A 24605-nucleotide genomic window follows, 5' to 3' on the forward strand; every position below is an offset into this window, starting at 1 on the left:
ATTTCTATGATGAAATCTTTCACTAGATGAAAATCTTGCACGAGATGGTTGAACATTTGTTTCGTCATGGCGATAGAGACAGTTCACACCTTCTGGACAGACACCGTGTTGCTTGTACACATCGCACTCGACGCATTTCATCACGATTCTGTATTCCTGAATTAATTTCTCCTTCTCCATCGGATCGGTGATTTGTTTAAGGCACGGAGCGACGACATCAGAATCCCTTCGGCACGTCGGGCAGCTCTTCTTGAGTCGACGAAGCTCGGGAGGCAGGTCTTGGTTCACATTTCTCCACGCTTTGATACAGCCGAAGCAGAATGTGTGGTCGCAATTCTGCATTATCCCATACTTTCTGTCCGACTCAAACTCTTTCTCTGGGACGTTTTCCAGACAAATTCCACACAAGGTGTCCTTTTCCTTCCTTGCGTCGCTTGCTTCAAATATATTAGAAGAATATGCCATTTTTCAAACAACAGATGAAGCACCGTAAAAATGTTTTAAGCTTCGAAGGAACTAAGTGAGCGTAGAAACAGCAGTCAACACTGGCGATTACTACACAACTAGAAATAGCACTCGCTACTCTCCGAACAGCTGTAAAATTAACGTACTTATCACTTGCTCTCACAGCAACCAAATAAACTCTGCAAGTGAGGCAGACTGTATTCGCAATTCCAACTGTATGTAATGGGTTTAAAAGACTATCAACAAGTAGGGGGCTTCTGTGGGAACAGGTTTCCTTAAAAAGCAAGAGCTGATAATGTTTTGATTGACAGGGCGCGGAAGCACTTAATCCTTTTTTCTTTCCCTTCCCTTAACGGTTCGATTCAAGGTATTCGAGAGTGTGCCTCACACGTGGAACCATAGGAGGAGTTTTCCTGGGGATGGGAAGGGAGGGCTATGCCCGGGCCGGCTGTTTGGAAAATCTGGGAAGGGGGGGGGTAGCGACTCTCTCTCCGGATTTCACAATTTTAATGTACATTTATTTATTTTGTTGTTTTCTTCCTATAACATGCCGTGATTATGTTTCGTCCCAGCCCTCTCACCCCCAGAAAACTTTGAAGTGACTAATCTGTCAAGTCCATAACCTAAAAAATATTGCTAAAATTAGAAAAGAAAATATGTACGCGTCAAGTTCAGTAGCAAAATTAAAACCGCTAAAAATTGAAACTGCCACCGTTGCCGATCTTTCTCCTATTTTTATATCAAGTATTTTAACAGGAAAAAAGAAGGAGGAAGAACCTTTGAAAATGCAGTATATTTTTTGTAAATAAAAGTTTTTGGTGATCAAATTATTGCTTTGAAGGGAAAATGGTTTCAATGAGGTCAGAAGAGAGGCGAAGGGGTGGGATCGATGCTCTTCTTAAGCTTTTCGAAGTTACTAAAAACGTAGTTTTATTCAATCTTTGGTAGTGATAGGAGAAAAGGTTTAGTGTGCAAGGTAGGAAGGGGAGGAAAATTTAAAAACGTACCTTAGGTGGCTCATACGGGGGGAGGGGGGGCAAGGAGGCAACAGCCCCCTTACTTTCATAAGTAAAGGGATCTTGTCCCTTCACTTTTCAGAACCAAAAATTAGTGATGAATTGAAAATTATTTTTAATAGGGTCAATTGTTTTATTTCACGACAGTAAAAATTTCAAATAAATGAGCTTTTGTCATCTTACTAGAAAATCGCCCGTCAAGATATGACGGGGGAAAATTGCTTCTACATTTGAACGAAGCAACTAACTGTTTGGTGATAGTTCGATACTTGAAATTTGAACGGTAACTCCAGTGTGTTAACTGCAAATTCCAGCATTTAGCGTTCCTTTTTCATTCACCATAAATGACAGTCTTACCAGTAAAACAGTTAAGTGACCGGATCCAGTTCAGCCTTGTCAAAATAAAGCCTTTCGCTGCATCTGAAACATTGTCAAAAAAATTCCCCGTAGGAGCTAATGCTTAAGTTTTTTTAAACTGTTCGAAATTGAACGAAAAAATGTTCAAATCAAAAAATTAAATATTCAAAGACTCGGCGTTGGAATCGGTCATTTTTCTTTAAAGTTTGCAACTCTGCCAATGTTTGCGGAGTCGGAGTGGGACTTGGTTTGAGATAAAAGTTGGAGTCGGATTTCCAAGATTCGGAGTCGGTCATTTTAACTCCGTGTATAAATTTTTGCCAAAGCTACGAAGTCTGAGTAGAAATCGGAGCGTCGGAGTTCGACCAATTTTCGGACAAATGAGTCGCAATCGGAGTCAGGTGCCCCAGAATTCTTGGAGTGGGGTGTTGGTCGTCAAGAGCTATTTCCAAAAAAAATTGCTTGAAGTTAATTCGCCTTCAAGTTCTGAATCTATATTGAATTTCAATTTTCCCGTAGGCGCTAATGTTTAAGGAATTTGAACTGTTCAAAATTGAACGGAAAATTCTTCAAATCAAAAAAGATATTATCCATACATGTTTTTCATCAAAAGTTTCTTTCCTGCAAAATTTATGTGAAGTAAATTCGCCTCTATGTTCGAGATCGCCTTAAATTTCCTAGTAGGGGCTATTGTTTCTTTTTTTCTTTTTGAGCTGTTTAAAATTGAATCAAAAATTGTTCGAATCAAAAAGTGAAGTATAGAAATGATTTGTCCTTACCGAGGTCTTTCGAACAAAAAAGAAATTTGTTCGAATCGGACTACTCACTCAAAAGTTATTGGGGGGGGGGGGGGGCACGCAGAGGAACAAACAATTTCCGCTATCCGAATACCGTGCTTTCCACTTTTTAAATTTTCAACTTTTATTCAATTTTTTTCGGCATATTTTAAAGATGCGTTAAGCCTTTCTTCATATATTTTTGCTTCTTTCTCTGACTTTTACTGGAAAAGTAGACTAAAAAGAGCTTTTCGTTGCTTTAATTATTGCTTATCGGAAATGCACTTCTAAGATTTATTAGTTAAGAGCCATTGTCTGTAAGAATCAGGCAGTCTAGGGAATTTGTGATTGTTGACATTTTTAATTTTTCTTATTTTCACATATGTTGTTCCTTATCAGGAATGTAACGTTTGTGCAAAATATGAGCTTTGTCTGCCTTACCGTTTTTGGGGAATTAATGTTTTAAATTTAGGGGGCGTGGCTCATTTTTGCGTGTTTTTCAAATTTGCAGATTTTAAAGTTGTAGTTGCTTTAAGCGCCCCTATAATGATTTGGATTTTTAAATTCTATACTATTATATGGTCTTCTTAGATACTATTACAGCTGTCAAATCGGTGTCACTACGAGGGCGACGGCCACGAACTCCGTTTAAAAATGACCGAAAATGAATTTTTTTACTACATTCAATGCCAATTTTCTCAAAGCGCCTTCATGATGACACCAACGTTTTTACATAAATTCCTAGCTACACTTGCATACATCAAAAATATGTAATAAAATTGGTGTCACTATAATTGCGCCAGAAGATATTGGAAATTTTATGTGATAAATTTCTCAAAAATGCGAATGTTTAAAACCTAACTACTACTCTCGCCCTCATAGCAGAGATCTGAAACTAATTAAGTTTGATAACCAACATGTTCGTCTAACATATGAACTAAAAGAAACGGTGTCTTTCCTATTACTTTCGAAAATATAATCATTCGAAAGGCTTTTTGCACGGTTTGTTTTAAACTTTTATATGCAATTACAGTAGTGACACCTAAAATAATATGTTTCTAAATGCTTTTTATAAAAAAAGCTTTATAAAAAGCATCTGAAACACAGTAAATCGATATAGGTACAGATGAACGTATTGTGTAATGTGCATCATAGGCTAAAATAGTCGTACTAATATTCATATTTTTCAACCATACAAATTTTTTATCTGTTATTTATTTTAAAAATGCAACTATTTATAACATAATATCTTAAATAGTTATAAACATAATGTATTATATAGCGAGCATTCAGAATCTGAAACATAATGTGAGGATGACGTAGACTAAAACAAGAAAACATAAAAAATCAAATCATACAGTTTCAGAAAGACGGTCAACTCTTATTGATATCAGGTAATTTTGTAGCATTAAAGCTTGGGAAACATGGTATCCCGAAGAAATAGTAGAAGTTGACCATTTGCAAGTAAAGGTCAAATGCATGGCAAGAAGGATTGGAATAAATAAATTTATTTCACGGGAAAAAAGGCGAGTATTGGTATGATAATCTAAACATATTATGCACAATAGATCCACCTGTACCTATATCAAAACGAGCATTTTCTATTCAAGATAAAGACGCTCTTACTGCCCAAAGCTGTTTATGTTAAACGTTAATTCTTTTTAATAAATTAAAAATAAATATATGGTCAAAAACACTATCTGGGTGGGATAAGATTAAATTAACAAAATACATAAATAAACAAATAAAATAAATTTAAAAGAAAATAATAATAAATGCAAAAAAATACACCACAACATACTAGCTTCGAATGATTATATTTCCAAAAGTAGTAGGAGTGACACTAATTTTATTAGTGCAAATGTTAGACAAACATGTTGGTTAATTAGTTTCAGATCTCTGCTATGAGGGGGCTAGTTGTATTTAGATAAGCAAATGGTCAACTTGTACTACTTCTCCGGGATACCATGTTTTCCCAAGCTTTTTGTGCTACAAAATTACCAGATATCAATAGGAGACGACCGTCTTTCTGAAACTGGGTAATTTGATTTTTTATGTTTTCTTTGTTTTAGTCTACGTCATCCTCAAATTATGTTTCAGATTCTGAATGCTCGCTATATAATATATTATGTTTATAACTATTTAAGACATTATGTTGTGAATAGTTGCATTTTTAATATAAATAAAAGATAAAAAAATTAGTATGGTTGAAAAAATATGAATATTAGTACGACTATTTTAGCTTATAATGCACATTACACAATACGTCCATCTGTTCCTATATCGATTTACTGCGTTTCTAATGCTTTTTATAAAGCTTTTTTTTATAAAAAGCATTAGAGACATATTATTTTAGGTGTCACTACTGTAATTTTATATTAAAGTTTGAAACAAACCGTGCAAAAAGCCATTCGAATTAGAAAAGTTTTTTTTTTTAAATAACTCCATAACGTACTAATTTCGAATGATTATATTTTCGAAAGTAATAGGAGTCACACCGTCTTTTTTAGTTCATATGTTAGACGAACATGTTGGTTATCAAACTAAATTAGTTTCAGATATCTGCTATGAGGGCGAGAGTAGTAGTTAGGTTTTGAACATTCGCATTTTAGTGAAATTTATCACGTAAAAGTTCCAATATCTTCTGGCGCCCTTATAGTGACACCAATTTTATTCCATATTTTTGATGTATGCAAGTGTAGCTAGGAATTTATGTAAAAAGGTTGGTGTCATCATGAAGGCGCTTTGAGAAAATTGGCATTGAATGTAGTAAAAAAATTCATTTTTGGTCATTTTTAAACGGAGTTTGTGGCTGTTGCCCTCGTAGTGACAGCGATTTGACAGCTGTAATAGTATCTAAGAAGACCATATAATAGTATAGAATTTAAAAATCCATGTCATTATAGGGGCGCTTAAAGAAACAAGAACTTAAAAATCTGCAAATTTGAAAAACACGCAAAAATGTGCCACGCCCCCTAAATTAAAAAATTTAATTTCCCAAAAACGGTAAGGCAGACAGAGCTCATTTTTTGCACAAACATTACATTCATGATAAGGAACAACATTTGCAAAAATAAAGAAAATGAAAAATGTCAATAATCACATCCTGCCTGATCCTTACAGACAATGGCTCTTAATATTTGAGATTGAAACAAACTACTGCATTCTGTATTGTAGTGTTGAAGGAATCTTTGGAATCTATTTTTTCTTACTTTCTGTACACAATGGCTCATCTTATGCCATAATAATCCTTGGCAGCACTAACCATTAATACCTTGGTTTCGGATCCTATAATTTAGTCCCCCCCCCCCTCCCCACCGCACCAGTAAACACTCGTTATGCCGTACTTGTCGGAAGGTAACAAAAAGCGCAATATATCCGAAAACGTGATTGTAAACTAGCTCATAAAAATAACGATTCAATTAAACGAACCAATTGAGACCTTGCAACTACAAACAGATTTTTTTTTTTTTTTTTCAATTCTAGGAGGATTTTCGAAATAAAACCAAAAAAAAAAAAAAATGATTCAATCAATTTATCGTTTACTATAAAAAATTACATTAATTAAAAACATTTCTTTTGTTTTATAGTATAATACGATACGAACCGAAAATCGCACCTTCAACTGCAACAAATGATATGTGAGGAAAACATATCAGTTTCATTCATCTATATAAAAAGAAAAGAAAGGGAAATCCTTTTTCTAAGAAATTAAACCTTTTTTTTCTGTGATGCCAAATGTAAAGATATATTTTTTTAAAAAAAATATATAGAAAAAAATATATTTAAAGTATTTATTTGTATTATTAAAAAAGTGTTACTTTTCATTTGGCATTGCATATTAAATGCATAAATACATTTTTTAAAAATCCTTATTAAGTTTTTATTCAATTTGCTTTTGAAATCATCATTGCTTTAAGAACTGCGATCTGCAATATTGTTTTATTGCTAGCCCACAAATGGGTCATGAACAAAAATATATTTTCTATGCATTAGGCTCAGGCAAGCATAAAATATACACTGAAATATTGAAAAAAAACGTGCATGATTTAATTTTTTGGTTCTAAAATGCTTAAATAGCTCCACACATGGATTTTTGGTTAAAGAACTCGGTGTTCCCTCCTGTCTCTTCAGAAAACGGGACGTTTCAGTAAGTGCAGAGACATCAGGGCTGGATACCTGAAAGCAGGACTGTAACATACAAAACGGGACGTATGGTCTTAGACAAACAAAAAGACTAAATTGTCTCCATGATTAAGTTTTATAGCCTATTTCCCCAACTGCAATCTATGCTTACCTTGACCAGAAAACCTGATAAACATTTCATACTTTTGTGTAATCAGGGGTCAATTTAAAAAGCTCATTGTGAAGTGGAAAGGCTGATAACGTTGGATCAAAAGAAGTAGCAGGAGATAGGCAGTGTCCTGTCCTGAAAGGGTTGGGAATGCCTGGGGTAAGAGGGTTTTAAAACATGCCCTCTGAATCCAGTCAAATCCCAACAATTCACGTATCTTCTTTTACAGATAGAGAAATATGTTAGAGCAGGAGAGACAAAAATCATCTTGTCGTATGCATTTCTGATCCATTGAATTCGTTGGAAATAATCCTCCAGGCTGAGTGACATGAACACCTACATTAAAATTGGATTAAAAAGAGACTGCTGATAAAGGCAGGTTTCTGAGGGTCACCATCCCGTTTTGTTAGGTGAACCATTGTATTATCTTCAGAAACAGCAGTACGATTGGAGAAGGAGAAGGATTCTTACCAAAAGTTGATTTCAAGAATTACGCGGCGGGGAGGGTGGACCAGAAGGATTTGAGGAAGTTTCGGACAATGCCCTCTTTCTTGCTTCCAAAACGTCTGCGGGTAACTCATATAAAATCAACAAGGCACTCATACTGCCATTCTCAGATTTTCATGATACTTTGAGAAATCTTTCTCTTTCATGTCTTTTATTTTGATATAATTTTTCAAAAAATAATTTATCATTCATTAACTAATGTTTGAATTTCGTTTGTAAGCTGCCTTAAAAAAAAAAAAAAAAAAAAGCTTGCCAGCAGTGCTTTAAAATGTTATAACTCAAGTTCTGTGGAAACTACAGAGCTGTATCAGAGCTCATTTTAAAGTCAATTATGTGCCATTTACTTTGATATATAACTCAGAAAACTTTTCGGAAATTCTTTTTCTAGGAGTCGGAAGATGGTCATCGAGAGCTATTTCCCAAAACAAAATATATTTGAAGTAAAACCGCCTTTAAGTTCGGGATCTTTATTAACTTTTAGTTTTGCCGTAGGCACTAATGTTAAGGGATTTGAACTATTCAAAATTGAACGGAAAATTATTCAACTGAAAAAATGAAATGTCGGAATGAGGTGTCCTAGCCGAGATCTTTTGAACTAAAAAAGAAAATGTTCGAATCGGAGTATTCAATCAAAAGTCATTAGGGGAAACAAAAATTTAGCTCTATGACTTATTAATGTTGGAAATATACACTACTGGTCTCTGGGGAGGGACCTACAGATTTTTTGCAAGGGGGCCCCGAAATTTGTAGATCCTGGACTGGGTGAGGGCGGACAGACAGACACATTTTCAACCATCTCAATACCTTACTTTTCAATTTTTATTTTTCGATATTTATATAATTATTTTATTTATTTTTGACTTCCTTTTTCTTTTTGCGATATTTTAAAGATACATTAAGCCTTTTTCATGCTGTTTTCTTCTCTCTGACTTTTACTGGGAAAGTAGGCAAAAAAAAAGGGGGGTGGGTTGTAAAACTTCTTTCTTTTCCAGGAAAACACCAATATAGATGAATATATTAGCAAAACTTGAACTAAATACAAAACATCCTATTTGCTGGTTCCCATCCTTTGAGATTGATAAGAAATACAAACACCATATTGGTATACGCTGTACATATAGACTTCATGATAAGTGTGTGGGTGCAAATTGACCATAATATGTTTATCTTTATTACTACATCCTAACTACCAATTCTTTTTGTATGGATGTGTTTCACCGTTTAATTTTGAAACTACAAGAATAAATAAATAAAATTGTTGCGATACATTTTTTTTTTTTTTTTTTTTTGCTTTTGAAGTCCAAACAATATTTTTATTTACCCGTCAGAAAATATCTCTTTAAAAATTATCGCAGTTAAAAATTAAGTGAAATTCATGTGAAATATATAGAACTGAAAACCTTGAAAAACAAGCAAAAATTATAAACTATATTTTCACCTAGACTATTTTTTACATCTGGTAGCGAATGTTCTCTAAACTCCCAAAAATGTTTTTGATTTAAATATTCATCTTTCTCATAAAATACAACAGTGGAGAAGTTGTGAAAAAACAGTCAATTAAACATAAATTGGACTCCATTGGCTTATTTTTTTATTGGTTCTAAATTGTGTTTTACTGATCTGATTATTTTTCATAATTTTGTTACTTTTCCTGTATATGCGTATATACTCTTTTATATTAATGTTATGTGAAGTAAAAAAAAAACATTTTCATTCTTTAGGTAAGGTCGTTGATTCATGTTTTTTTTTTCTGAAATAATGAATGATCATTCATTTCTCATCCCAAATTATTATATAGTTAGAAACACTTGCCTTACACTTAAGCCTAAAGATATTACAAAAAGAAAAGAAAAAATCCTGCCATTAAAAAAAAAAAAAAAGAAATTTATAGAAAAATATAACTAATCCTATATCCTAATTTAAAAAAAACCTGAGTTTAAAACAAAAAGATAATTTTTACTGCTGCAGAAAAAGTTTAGATTCACAAACAAAAACCCGAGATTTATACGAAAGCATAATTTTTCCTGCAACAAAAAAGAAAAAAAAAATTCTGAAATTCATACAACAAAAAAAAAATAAAACTGAAATTCATATAAAAATAAAATTTTTACCTAAAGAAAAAAAAGATTGGTACAAATGGGTGAAATTTTTAATGCAATATATGTATAAAATTCATAGATTCACGCAAAAATATAATTTTTTCTGTGTTAACTTATCTTTATTCTTGTATTGTAATATCCTCTGGAGTAAATGTACATTCTCATTCTTTAGGTAATGTCGTAGATTAATGATTGTGTGTGTGTGGTTTGATGGTTTTCTGAAAAAATGGTCATTCATTTCTCTTCCCTTTTTGCTGAAAATTATTAAATAATTATAAGACAATCATTTTGCCTTACTGCCAAAAACTTAAATTATTAGGCATTTAAAAAAAAAACTGAAATTTGTGCAGAAATATATTTTTTCCAGCTGCAAAAAAAAAAAAAAAAAAAAAAAGAGATTGAAACAAAAATGTATGATTTTTCCTGCTGCAATTAAAATTGAGATTCATGAAAAATATAATTTTTTTGCTGCAATAAAACTGAGAGTAATGCAAAAAGGTATTCTTCCTGCTGCAAAATTTTTGAAATTCATTATTAAATTTGTATTAAATTTGTATTGTAACCGTTTTGTATTTCAAAAGAAAAAAAAACCGATGCTATATTCACAATTAAAAAATATATTTATTTAGTATTCAATTTAATAATAGTTTCGTCTATACATATATAACGATACACAAATTAATTCCACGTCAATAGATAAACAGTGTTATTTTTTCGTGTGAGACAACATTTTAACGATAGTCAACCAGTAATTCAGATTTTAAATTTCATTGTATTGCACAAAATACTTGAATCACATAGCGGTAGAAAATTCACCATTCACCACTCGTTTATTATTTCGCCAAAAAATTACGTATTAATATATGCACCTATAAAAATTCTTAAATCAAATGCATCATACATGATTTTAGAAAGGAATTAAAAAAAAAGACCACTAAAATAAAAATTAGTAAACATTACAGACCACAAAACTAACCTTTCAAAACTTTTAAATCATATATAAGCGAAATCCATACATACTTATTCAATGAAATACTTCCATGAACCCAATTTAGTTGATTAAATATACAGAAAAAAAAAGAAACAATTTAGTGTTCTGAAAACAATAGCATAAAATAAGCTCAGTCACTGAGTGAAAATGTCGATACTTCGTAAAATCCAAACGATGCTTTTAGTTCTAACTCGAGACTGTAGACTGTTTAAAAGTCACCGTCTAAACGTATAACAACACGGTTCCCGAACGGATCGTAGCGTATCAACCAAGTTCTGTTGGTGTGTCCGAATAAGTTATTCGTATTTCTGCGCGAAGAGAATCTTGCACGAGAAGGTAGATCACTTGCTTCGTCACGGTCATAGAGACAGCTCGCGCCTTCTGGACAGACACCGTAATGCTTGCAAACTTCGCAGTCGAGACATTTCATCATGATTCTGTATTCCTCAATTAATTTCTTCTTTTCCACCGGATCGGTGATGCGTTCAAGGCACGGAGCGACGACATCTGATTCCCTTCGGCAGGTCGGGCAGCTCTTCTTGGGTCGACGAAGCTCGGGAGGCAGGTCTTGGCTCACATTTCTCCAGGCTTGAATGCAGTTGAAGCAAAATGTGTAAGAAATATATATTTCTTACAAATTATTGTAAACTGAACTTAAGATACCGATTATGTACGATAGTAAGCAAAATCTAGTAACAATAATTACAATATACGACAATGCTCCGAAGAAAAATGCATTTATTATATGCAAAATTGCCATTTCCGTTCGCAACGTCAATTAAGTAACACACTTGTTTACTTGGAAATTTTCCCTATTTGTATGAGTAAATCACACGTTGTTGTTGCCTACAATAAAATATTTGACACACAAACCTATATCTATAATATTCGTTTTTTTTTTTTTACTTCGTCATAATTCGAATGTCTTATGTGCATATGCAATCGCACATTTTTACTCTTTTTGTCGTTAATGCATATAAATACATAAAAACGGCACATTTTAAAACAAATGCCTATTACTGCTTTTCCCACTTTATTTATTTATTTATTTATTTTGACTTAAATTTAAAAAAATTAACATTTTGTCCTTCACGAAAGAAATATCAGATGACAATTAGAAAACTTTCTTAGAAATAAATTACTGATCCTACTGGAAACTAATGAGAAAAGAACAAATCTTCATAAATCACATTAATTGATAAAGGCGATGCCTAATTGGAGAACATATTGAAGAACACATTGTGATTTATTGTACACTAGTGGTATCCGCACGGCTTTGCCCGTAATAGAAAACTTAAAAGTTCTTTTGGTTCGCCTGTATATTTACAAATAATGTATGGCGAATTTTCTTGCCAATTGGCTTGTACCCATGTTACGGTTCCACGTTATGATAATTTCGTATCTCGCCAATTGGCTTGTGCTCATGTTACGGTTCCACGTTATGATAATTTCGTAATTTTTTCGTCCATCTTATAATAATTTTGTTCATAAAATTGGAATAGAAAAAGAACCACATCGAATTTCCGAAAAATCGCTTAAAGGTACACACGCCCATGCTACAAACTAACTTTGTGCCAAATTTCATGAAAATTGGCCAAATTATCCAGGCGCTATGCACGTCATAGAGATCCAGACATCCAGACAGAGAGACTTTCAGCTTTATTATTAGTAAAGAAAAAGCAATAAATGTGCATATCATTTTATTTTTGAATAATAGATTTAATATATTTTTACTGCCTTATTGACAAAATCTGGAAATAGAAAGGGCGATAATTTTTTACGAACATTGTGACAAGTTTTCCCTATATCGGTGAATAATTAAAAACAACGTGCGGGGGGGGGGGGGGGGGGAGACCTTCAAAATGCATATGACATAATTCTTGCTGACTTCTATGTAAAATAACCCCCTGAATCCATATAGTGACATTATCAGCAAATGCAGTGAATATTGTTAATTTTAAAAACACATATGGTTTCCCGATGCTCAAAAATTATTTAACTATAGTTTGCACATCAAATCAATAATTTTAACTAAAAATTAAATTAATAACTTCAGTTAAAATCAATTTATAAATCTTCCTTTATATTAATTCGTTATGCTGTAAAATGCTATGCTTCGTTATGCTTAATGGTTAGTATAAATTGTCTAAATATTTTGCGTATTAATACCTTTTTTTTTTTTTTTTTTGGTTGTGGACGACAGTTAATTTTCGCTCTGGCGCTGAAGCGATAGGGATAGAAAGGTTTTGAGCTCAAATTAGACAAAAAAAGAAAAGAATCCAGCTCTTTTTCTTGACACTGATAATGATGATTGGGGTGGTTTTGGTGAACCAGTGATCGACCTCTAAAAATTCAAAGGTCATAAAAGTCACATATGCTTTCACATTTTAAATTGTAAACTTACTAACCTTATCTTCTAAATTGCTATTCAGAAATATTCTTAAGACTTGTGAAAGACTGCTTCTTTTGTAAATGGGGGCATGGGGGGTCTTATCAATACCACCAAGGGGGAGGTAGCTTTATTCAATAGTATTACTTAGAGAATAAGCTGGGGAACGCTTCTAAAAGACAGATGCAAATGCATGAAGCTCTTTGTAAAAACATTTCCCGGAAGCAACGTATAGTTTCAGAGTACAAAGGTTTTTGCAGGCAAGTTCTAAAAAAGTCAGGGTGTCATGTTTTCTTTTCTTTTAACTGTCGAAACTGTGACAAAAAGCTTTGACTCTGTGGTATTTCCAAGTTCCTAAACTTTTCCAAAAATGTGAAATTAAATAAATGAAATCAAGAAAAGGAAAAAATGAGGAAAAAATAGCAATAAAAGTCAATTAATTTTTACAGAAGCGATACACATTTTTTTTTTTCGAATTTAAGCCGACATCCAATGTGCATGTATTGCATCGTAACGAGCTTAAAAGATATTCTACTTATGATTAGACTTGCCAGATTTCTATACTGTTCAACTGGGACACCCAAATCCCCCCCCCCCCCCCAGTGTTGCGAGTATTTAAAAGGATACCACACCTGGCTGGCTTTTAGGATATTTTACAGGGCAGTTTGTTCTCAATGCCATGAGAAAATGATCACTAATTATGAACATAAAACAATGGTAATAAGAAATGACACAAGCAGAATAAATTAAAAATTTCGCTCCTTGTATGTTATTATTTATAAGGTATTATAGTGGGGAGAAACACTTTGGACGAAGAATAAAGAATCGAACAATATTCCTATTATATACTTTTCATTAGCAATCACTTTTTTTTTTTTGGAAAGTATTTTTTGGCTTTAATTTTGTGGTAAAAATCCTCACGAGCTAATCCGATATTAATTTTTCAAGCCGATGTTACAAAGGACAAAGTAATTATCCTAGATAACCCTTCCCAGTTTCTTATTTTTAGACTTTTTTGGTCATCTGTAATCAAATTTATCTTTCTCCGGGACACCGGGACGTCTGGCAAGCCTACTTATGTTTCATTTCATTTCGACAACAAAACTTTTACTGATGAAGCGCCAGAAATATCAATCCCGGTGAAATTGAGATCGTTCTACATTCGGGGGGAGGAAAGAGCACATTTCATGCTTGGCGATAACTTTTCTCTTTTGCAGCCCTGTTTTAGGGTTGCTCGGTGCGCACTTCGAGTTTGCCCGCTCTTTTTACTCATGTCTGCCTTTCAACATAGAATTAGTAGAAATTGAATTCCTTATCGATTTCAACCTCGGTGGAATAAGGTGCTTTTCATGTTTTTCGAAAGATAGTACACTCCACTCTTCCCCAAGAAAACTATAGAAAAAATGCTATCTCTTGTAAAACTGAATTATTTCTATACTAATCTCACAAGAGCAACAAAAAAAAAAAAAAAAAAAAAATCCTTTCTTTTTAAAATTTGTGGGTTCTTAGTTAACTAATTAGTTTACAAATGAAGGACATATTTTCATTAGTAGAATAATTATTCCCCTGAATAGTGCACAGGCATTAACATCGTTTTCTTTTTCATCAGACGTTTTTAGAGTTTTTAAAGTACGTTTTTTAAACAAAAAAGCGCCAAGATGTGCTCAAAATCTGTTTTCAAATTGTCACCAATCTATTCTCCAATGTGCTTCCAATCTTTGTTCAAATGAGTTTCCAAGTTTTAACAAAGCAAATATCTTGAGCAGAACACATTTGGTGCATTTTCTTTATAACATAATAAAATTCGGAATATATTTTAACACACTTTCTGTACACCGGATCATATTCGAACCACATTTTAGTACGCATTCATGTAACTGAAACATACTTTTATTAACTGCATTGAAGTACAGTATAACTCCGACTCCGACTCATGTGCCCGAAAATTAGACGAACTCTTACTCTCCGACTTCGATTCAGACTTCGTAGCGTTGGCAAAAAATTTATACACGGAGGGAAAATGACGGACTCCGACTCTTTGAAATCCGACTACGACTCTTTTATCTCAAACTAAGTCCCACTCCGACTCCGCAAACATTGGCAGAGTTGTAAACTTTAAGGAAAAATGACCGATTCCAACTCCGAGTCTTTGATTATTTAATTTGTGATTTAAATAATGTTTCGTTCAATTTCGAACAGTTCAAAAAACTTATGCATTAGTTCTTTTGGGGAAATTCTTTGGCAATGTTTGACATGCAGCGAAATGCTTTACTTTGACAAGGCTGAACTGGATCCGGTCACTTATCTGTTTTACTGGTAAAACTGCCATTTAAGGACCATGAAGAAACGAAAAAATGGTCAACAATGATAAATAAACGCTATCTACTGGAATTTAGAGTTAACACACTCGAGTTACTGTTCAAATTTCAACTATCGAACTATCACCAAACAGGCAGCTGCTTCGTTCAAATGTAGAAGCAATTTTCACCTGTCATACCTTGGCGGGCGATTTTCTAGTAAGATGATAAAAGCCCATTTATTTGGAATTTTTACTGTCGTGAAATAAATCAATCAAAACTATTAAAAATTTATTTTCAATTGATTATTAATTTTTAATACTGAAAAGTGATGAGACAAGAAAACTTTACTTATGAAAGTGAGGTGTCGGTTGCCTCCCCCCCCCCCTCGTACGAGCTTAGACCATTGAGGGGCACGAGACATCTCCACCGCAAAGTTAATCTCTATCATCCTCCCCCCCCCCCCCCATGAGACATCTCCGCCGCGTATTTTCCCGCCGTTTTCGTAGGACAGGACAACTCCGCCGATTGAGCAGGTAGGATGCAATATTTGGTGAAGAAAAATTGACGAAGTTTAAATTGATTTGCACTCCATGCTGTGTTTTTCTGACTTTCGTTTTTTTACGTTCTAAAAGAATTTGAATTAAATGTTTAAGTCAAGAATTTATTTTGATCATAATGCATTGCATGCAAAAAAAATACCTAAAACACCTTCAAAAAAGGTTACCAATACCTTACCTTTTTTACCGCAATAATAACCGTTTTTTTTTAATTATTATTTCACTTTGCTTCCAGTTACCATATTATAAAGTATGCGAGTAAGCATAATCAGTCTATTTGCAAGTCTATAACTCTTTTATGGTAAGTTTTTGATCATATTAGTTTTTTAAATAGTATCTGGAAGTCCCTGGGGGAAAGTTAAAACCCTGATATGTCGATTGAATTGAAAACTTAATAGTTCATTTTACTGTTTTGAAATGCATATTGTGTTCTTGAAAAGAATTTGCCCATAGTTCTGACACTTGATTGTGAAAATACATACTCTAGTTTGAAATGCAGGCATCCAGATCTATACTGACCCTCAGTGCACTGAGATACAAGCCACTAAAAAGTACACTTTTTATCATATTTTGATGATAAAACTATTACTTTTTCGCAGCAGTGAGCATTAACCATGCATTTAATGAGCCAATTTAATAATTTATATATATCACTACAAAAATTGCTCACAAAAACAATGGTTGAACCTCAGTGCAATTAACCAGGAAGCCTCAAACATGACACATTTTCACATTTTTGGCACAGTTTAGCCACCCCTGACAGGCTCCACTGAAGGTCAGCCATAAAATTTACGATATGTTTTATTTGGGCCACTAAATATCATGTTGTAATCACAAAGAGTTTTTCTGACAATGCTCAATGCGCAGAGATGATTAAATATTAAAAAATGTCGATTTGAGAAAAACTCTAATTTGGGACCAACTTTCAGAATTTATGTGAGTCACAAAAAATTTTTTTGGAAGAAAAGAAAAAATATGTGTCTTCTGAAATCATTCAAAGAAGCCACTGCTAAATTTTTAGCGAAATCAAAAATTGCATGTATCTGACCTGCCTGACTCTTATAAAAACTGGCTCTTTATAAAAACAGCATGTGTTTCTTCTTTTTTTTTACTTCATTAATTTTCGGAACAATTAAAAGAAAGAACCTCCCTTAAGCAATGCCACACTTGTTTCTAACAATTTCGAACCCCCCTCCCCCTCTCCCGCTTGTCGCAAAGTATCGCACTTCACCTAATCCCTTTCCCTCCACTTGTCACATGTCCCGCTGTTTTTCAGAATCATATTGTTTATTATAAAATAATCGATACCACACTTCTACGAGTAGTTACCCCCTTCCCCATCGACAAAAATTGTCAATTTCACGAACCCCCTTCCCTCTTCAAAGCGTGATATCACTTGTGGACGACCGCCAAGCAATGAGGAATGTTTTCGTTCGGTCTTTCAATGTAAAAATTTTGAGCAATGAAAGGTCAAATTGTAATCAAGAAATTAACACAGTAACAAAAATAAATGTGCAAAATATAGCAGACAAGTTTTTCGGAGTTACAAGGCGCCCTTTTTATAACATAAAAGATATTAAATATAGATGAAAAGATGTCTAACAAACATTTTTGCCGGATAGCTTTACATTATAGTACATAGGCGATATATTGAGACGTTAGGGAAACTGAGTACTCTCGTTTGGAAATTTTTGGAAAGTGTATGTTTGGGGAAAATACAGGAAGCGAGAGGGTTCGAGGGCTCACCCCTGAATTTTTCGGAATTGAGAGTCTAAAAACGCAATTCTAAGCTATCTTTGAGCAGGAAAGGGGAAGGAGCGCTAAATTCTGAAGTTCTAAAAGCACAAATCCTAAAAAGTTTTAAAACTATTTTTCTTTCGATCTATTAAGACTATCTTTAGGGAGATCTGACTAGAGAGGGAAGAGGATTATCACCTACAAATTGCTTACAAGTGATGTACAAAAATCGTTATTTTAGGCAATGTTTGACCAAGAAGAGACGAGAAAATGACTTTCCGACTTAATGCTTCTGAAACTGAAGTTCTAAAAGGATAAAGTTTAGTCACCTTGAACTCTTTGGTCTTTTGTGTGTGGGGGGGGGGGGGTCGGTCAGTTTGCTACCCTCAGAAGTTTATACTCGGGACATGAGCCCCAAGATTCGGCCCTGCAATCAGAGCGCAAAAATTAGAGGGCATGACAGAAAAGAGGAAAAGCCTGTAAAAATGCTTAATGCTCAAAGGGGGGGGGGATAAAATTTGAGGAGATTATTATTTTCAAAAGAACAAAAATAATTAGCAAGAAGGCTTTAAACCTCGTTAGTATTTTTTTAAGCGAGAATAATGAGCTGTCAAAGAGGACTTTGCTCTCTTAAGCCCCTCCCTTTTAACTTCTCGCCCATGCCCTCCCCGTAAAATATTACATGGAGGGAGCCCTTTTTTGTAGAAATTTTTAAAAATACATGAAATTTTAGAATTAGAAAAAATATTTTTTTTTATAATGTCTTAAATTAACTCGTTATGTCGCTTCTCCCTCACCCCCAAGCAGCACAGACCGCGTCCTAGCAAGAAAGCATTTTACCTTGCAAGAAAGTTATTTTCTCTCCAGAATACCAACTTTCAAATCGGTTGGGTACTTTTCAAGTTTTGTGCATTTAAACAAACAGACGTTTTTTGGATACTTCATTTTATGCAATGTAGAGAAAGATGAAGTTCGTTCATTTTCCAGGAGCAAATCCTTTTAATTTTTGTGGTGGAATGAAAGTTTAAATTAAAAGACAAGTATGAATTATAATGCATTTTACGTAAAATTTGCCCGAGAAGCATATGTAAATGCCCCTTCCCGCATGATATTGCACCCGGAAGTCCCCCGCACCAACCATTTTCACGGTTTATCTGTTTTATCCCCCATCCTCACTTACCCGCAATACTGTTCTCGGTTTTCTTTGAAATCTGAAAGATTAAATATTATTTCAGATTCATTTTTGAAAAATCTAGAATCAAGTAATTAAACTTTTGATAAACTCTCAAATCAGCTTCGAGTGTCACCCAGGGAAGATCGACCCCCCAGAATGGTAGTGACGCTACTGAATATATATTCGCAAAAATAAATCATACTTATGAAATAAATAAATGCTTGCGAGATAAGAAGTAAAAGAAATATACAGCAACGCTACAAAAGCGCAAATTTGCATAGAACAAAAAAATAAGTAAAATAAAATAAATAATAAATAAACAAGCTGATTCGTAAAAAAAAAAAAAAAAAAAAAAAAATTGCAATGGACAACGGTAATTCAAATCTAATTTTCAATGTTGATTTTTTGAATTTTTCCAATATTTATTTAATTGTAATCCTTCAGAAACCTACAGAAGAGAAGGGGAATCAGGAGGAAGAAGCTTTTCTCGCAGTTCGAAGAAGTAAAAGGCGGGAAAAGTAGACAAAAAATATCGATACAAGTTCCCTCAAAGGGCAGTATAAACAGCTATTTTGTAGTATTTGGCTTGGATTTGATTCCATCTGTGAGGTCACTCTCCACGTTCTTGAATTGTACTGATAAGAGCAAAAGAGAGAACAATCATAAAGCTCTTCCGCACGCCTGCCCCGTCACTCAAAACGTGCTGAACTCCGGCTTTTTAAGGAAACCTGTTCCCCCAGAAGCCCCTACATGTTAAATGTAGTAGAAACCCGGTACTTCGAATTACGAATTGAGTCTGCCCCACTTGCGCACATTTTATTTGGTTGGAGTGCGAGCAAGTGCTAAGTACGTTAAATCTACAGCTGGTTCGGAGAGTTACGAGCGTTATTTCTAGTTTTGTAGTGATTGACACTGTTCATTGCTTTTTCTGCGGTTGCTTGGATCCTTGCAAATTTTAAACGTTTCTACTGCGCTTCATCTGTTGTTGGAGTAAAGATGGCAAACTCTTCAAATAAAAGTAAAGCAAGCGATGCAGTGAAGGAAAATGATACCTTATGCGGAATATGTCTGGAAAACGTCTCAGAGAAAGTGACGGACAGAAAGTTTGGAATTATGCAGAATTGTAATCACACATTCTGCTTCAGCTGCATCGAAGCCTGGCGAAATGTGAACCAAGACGACCTGCCTCCCGAGCTTCGTCGACCCAAGAAGAGCTGCCCGATCTGCCGGAGGGATTCTGATGTCGTCGCTCCGTGCCTTCGACACATCACCGATCCGCTGGAAAAGGAGAAATTAATTGAGGAATACAGAATCATGATGAAATGCCTCGACTGCGAAGTTTACAAGCATTACGGTGTCTGTGCAGAAGGTGAGAACTGTCTCTATGACCATGACGAAGCAAGTGTTCTGCCATCTGGTGCAAGATATTCATCGAGTGTAAGATTTAATCGCAGAAATAGGAATAACTTATTCGGATCCACCAACACAACTTGGTTGGTACGCTACGATCCGTTCGGGAACCGTGTTGTTATACGCTTAGACGGAGATTTTTAAACAGTCTACAGTCTCGAGTTAGAACTTAAAGCATCGTTTGGATTTTACGAAATATCGACATTTTCACTCAGTGACTGAGCTTATTTTATGCTATTATTTTTTGAACACTAAATTGTTTCCTTTTTTTCTGTATATTTAATCAACTAAATTGGGTTCATGGAAATATTTTATTGAATAAGTATGTATGAATTTCGCTTATCTATGATTTAAAGTTTTGAAATGTTAGCTTTGTGGTCTGTAATGTTTACTAATTCTTATTTTAGTAGTCATTTTTTAATTCCTTTTTAAAATCATATATGGTGCATTTGATTTAAGAGTTATTATAGGTGCGTACATTAATACGTAATTTTTCGGCGAAATAATAATCGAACGGTGAATTTTCTACCGCTATGTGATCCAAGTATTTTGTGCAATACAATGAAATTCAAAATCTGAATTATTGGTTGTCTATCGTTAAAATGTTGTCTCTCACGGAAAAATAATACTGTTTATCTATTTACATGGAATTATTTTGTGTAGTTTTATATATACTTTGACGAAAATATTATTATATTGAATACAAAATAAATATATTTTTAAGTGTAAATATAGCATTGTTTTTTTTTAAGTACAAAACAGAATTTAGTAATCAATTCCAAATATTTTGCAGCAGGAAGAATTACTTTTTTGTATTACTCTCAGTTTTATTGTAGCAGGAAAAATTATATTTTTGCACGAATCTCAGTTTTAATTGTAGCAGGAAAAATCATACATTTTTGTTTCAATCTCAGTTTTTTTGCAGCAGAAAAAAATATATTTCTGCATAAATTTCAGTTCTTTTTTTCTAATACCTAATAATTTAAGATTTTGGCAGTAAGGCAAAATGTTATATAATTATTTAATAATTTTAAGCAAAAAGAAAAGAGAAATGAATGACCATTTTTTTCAGAAAACCATCAAACCAATCATGAAACTACGACATTACCTAAGGAATGAGAATGTACATTTACTCCAGACATTACAATACAAGAGTAAAGATAAGTTAACACAGAAAAAATTATATTTATGTGTGAATCTAAATTTTATTGCAGCATTAAAAATTATACTTTAAAAAAATCAGTTTTTTTGCAGCATTAAACATTTCCTTTTTTGTATAAATCTTTAGTTTTTTTTTTTTTTTTTTTTTTTTTTGCAAGAGGCAAAATTTAATTTTTCTATGAATTTCAGATTTTTTTTCTGTATCAGGAAAAATTATGTTTTCGTATGACTCTCGGTTTTTTGTGAATCTCAACTTTTTTTTGCAGCAGTAAAAATTATCTTTTTGTGTGAAATCCAGGTGTTTTTTTTTTGCTGTAGGATATAGGATTAGTTATATTTTTGTGTGAATTTCTTTCTTTTTTTTTTGAATGGCGCGATTTTTTTTTTTAAATATCTTTAGGCTTCAGTGTAAGGCAAGTGTTTCTATCTGTATAATAATTTGTTAAGAAAAATAAATGATCATTCATTATTTCAGAAAACCATGAAACTACGACATTACCTAAAGAATGAAATTTTTTTTTTTACTCCACATAATATTAAGATAGAAGAGTATACATGCATATACAAGAAAAGTAACGAAATTAATGTCATTTGATTATTTTTCATAATTTCGTTACTTTTCCTGTATATGCATATATACTCTTCTATCTCAATGTCATGTGGAGTAAAAAAAAGCATTTTGATTTTTTAGGTAAGGTCGTAGTTTCATGGCTTTCTGAATTAATGAATGAGCATTCATTTCTCTTTCCAAATTATTATATAGTTAGAAACACTTGCCTTACACTGAAGCCTAAAGATATTTCAAAAAGAAAAAAAAATCCTGCCATTCAAAAAAAAAAAAAAAAAGAAATTATAAAAACATTAATATTTTTAATTCTGAAATTTTATATATTTTTAAAAATTTCTACAATATTTTACGGGGAGGGCACGGGCGAAGTTAAAAGGGAAGGGCTTAAGAGAGCTAAATCCTCTTTGACAGCTCATTATCCTCGCTTAAAGAAAAAAATACTAACGAGGTTTAAAGCCTTCTTGCTAATTAGTTTTGTTCTTTTGAAAATAATAATCTCATTAAAATTCAATCCCCCCTCCCCCTCTGAGATTAAAACATTTTTACAGGCTTTTCCTCTTTTTTGTCATGCCCTCAAATTTTTGCTCTCTGATTGCAGGGACAAATCTAGGGGCTCATGTCCCGAGTGGAAACTTCTGAGGGTAGCAAATTGACTGACCCCCCCCCCCCCTGTAACAAGAGACCAAAGAGTTCAAGATGAATAACATTTATTCTTTTAGAACTTCAGTTTCAGAAGCATTAATGGGAGAGTGATTTTTTCGTATCTTCTTGGCCAAACATTGCTTAAAATAGCGATTTTTGTACATCACTTGTAAGCAATTTCCAGGTGGTAACCCTCTTCCCTCTCTAGTCAGATCTTCCTAAAGATAGTCTCGATTGATAGAAAGAAAAAAATAGTTTAAAAACGTTATAGGATTTGCGCTTTTAGAGCTTCAGAATTTAGTGCTCCTTCCCCTTTCCTGCTCAAAAATAGCTTAGAATTGCGTTTTTAGACCTCAATTCCAAAAAATTCAGGTTGTGTGCCCTCGAACCCTCTCGCTTCCTGTATTTTCCCCAAACATATACTTTCCAAAAATTTCCAAAGGAGAGTACCCAGTTTCCCTAACGTCTCAATGTATCGCCTATGTACTATAATGTAAAGCTATCCGGCAAAAATGTTTGTTAGACATCTTTTCATCTTTATTTATTATCTTTTATATTCGAAAAAGGGCTCCTTGTCACTCCGAAAAACTTATCTGCAATATTTTGCACATTTGTTTTTGTTATTGTGTTATGTTATTGATTACATTTTGACCATTCTTTGCTCAAAATTTTTGCATTGAAAGACAATACCAAAACATTCCTCATTGCTTGGTGGTCGTCCACAAGTGATATCACGCTTTGAAGAGGGAAGGGGGTTCGTGAAATTGACAATTTTTGTCGATGGGGGAGGGGATAGCTACTCGTAGAAGTGTGCTATCGGACATTTTATAACAATAATATACTTCTGAAAAACAGCGCGACATGAGACAAGTGGAGGGAAGGGGAGTAGGTGAAGTGCGGTACTTTGTGACAAGCGGGAGTGGGGAGGGGGGTTCAAATTTGTTAGAAACAAGTGTGACATTACTTAAGGGCAGCTCTTGCTTTTAATTGTTCTGAATATTAATGATATATAAAAAAAAAGAAGAAACACATACTGTTTAAGGTTTAAAATAATAATAACGTTTAGAACCAAAAAAAAAAATCTGCTAAACTCAACTTGTAAAACACAAATTGATAATCTTCGCTGCAAATTTAATCTTTACTACAATGGATTTTTTCTTTCTATTTGTATAGTTGTATTCCGTTTGTTGGAAAGAATTCACGGTGCTTCAATATGTATTGACACTTGCCAGCTGTTAAGAAGAGTTATTATTAACCATTAATTTGACTTTTAATGAAACGGTTTAAACGTTTGCAAAGTAATGATAAATATGCTCAGGAAAAACTATTTTACTATTTAATGTTTGAAAATTTTTCTCAAATAAAAATAAATAAATAAAAACTTAAGTATTAACCTTTAAAATTTCACAAAAATGCAAAAACGTAAGAATTTGAAAGACATACTTCAGAAATTACTTTATTCCAGATATATTTTTATGTTATGTGACAATAAACGTTTGTGTAGCAAAGTAAACAAAATTTATATCAATGTTTTATTACAAAGCTGTAACGTAGTGCAGTTAAATGGCTTATTAAACTGCTCTGGTACATATTGGGAATGAGTAACCCTAAATGACGAAATGTGTAGCTAGAAATGACAGTGGTATCTCAAATTTGAAGAGAAATTCAATTTTTCTAAGTGCTTTAGCGCGTTTCACGCATGGGAACTTTATTTAAACATTTCTCGTTTCCTCAACGTGACAAATCACCAAAGAAAGTCTAAAATTGTTTTTTTGAAACTAATTTGTAAGGGCATTGTCTTTGACCTAACTAATATATAACCTAAAATTGACTTTATGTTCAAAAATAATTTCGGGAGGAGAATCATAACCCTTATTTTCCGTAATTTACCAAGATTGCATTTTCAATTGAATTTTGAAAATCTCTCTGTATTCAGTCTGTAGACTCAAAAACCTGTTCACCTTACCATCTCCAACACCGCCAAAGATTGACTAAAACTAATTTTAAGACTTCAATTTGGAAAAATTTCACTCAATCCATTCACCTCCGGATATCTTCTGATTCTAAAAGAGCCTAAAGCGTTTAAAGACTTATAACTTTTGGTCAATTTTTATTTCAAAGCATTACATTCAGGTGCAAAATCTCCCAGTGTTAAGCTTAAT

The 24605-nt window shown here is 33.4% G+C and overlaps 1 protein-coding gene across 1 annotated transcript; it reads left to right on the plus strand.

Annotated features, from left to right (window-relative positions):
- The first annotated feature begins 19658 nt into the window (after positions 1 to 19658).
- Positions 19659 to 20216, plus strand: LOC129216885 (E3 ubiquitin-protein ligase makorin-1-like). Its single transcript, XM_054851104.1, has one exon. It carries the CDS (start codon positions 19659 to 19661, stop codon positions 20214 to 20216), a length of 558 nt encoding a protein of 185 aa, XP_054707079.1.
- The last annotated feature ends 4389 nt before the right edge of the window (positions 20217 to 24605 follow it).

This window comes from Uloborus diversus, chromosome 1 (genome assembly GCF_026930045.1).
Source record: "Uloborus diversus isolate 005 chromosome 1, Udiv.v.3.1, whole genome shotgun sequence".
NCBI classification, from domain to species: domain Eukaryota; kingdom Metazoa; phylum Arthropoda; class Arachnida; order Araneae; family Uloboridae; genus Uloborus; species Uloborus diversus.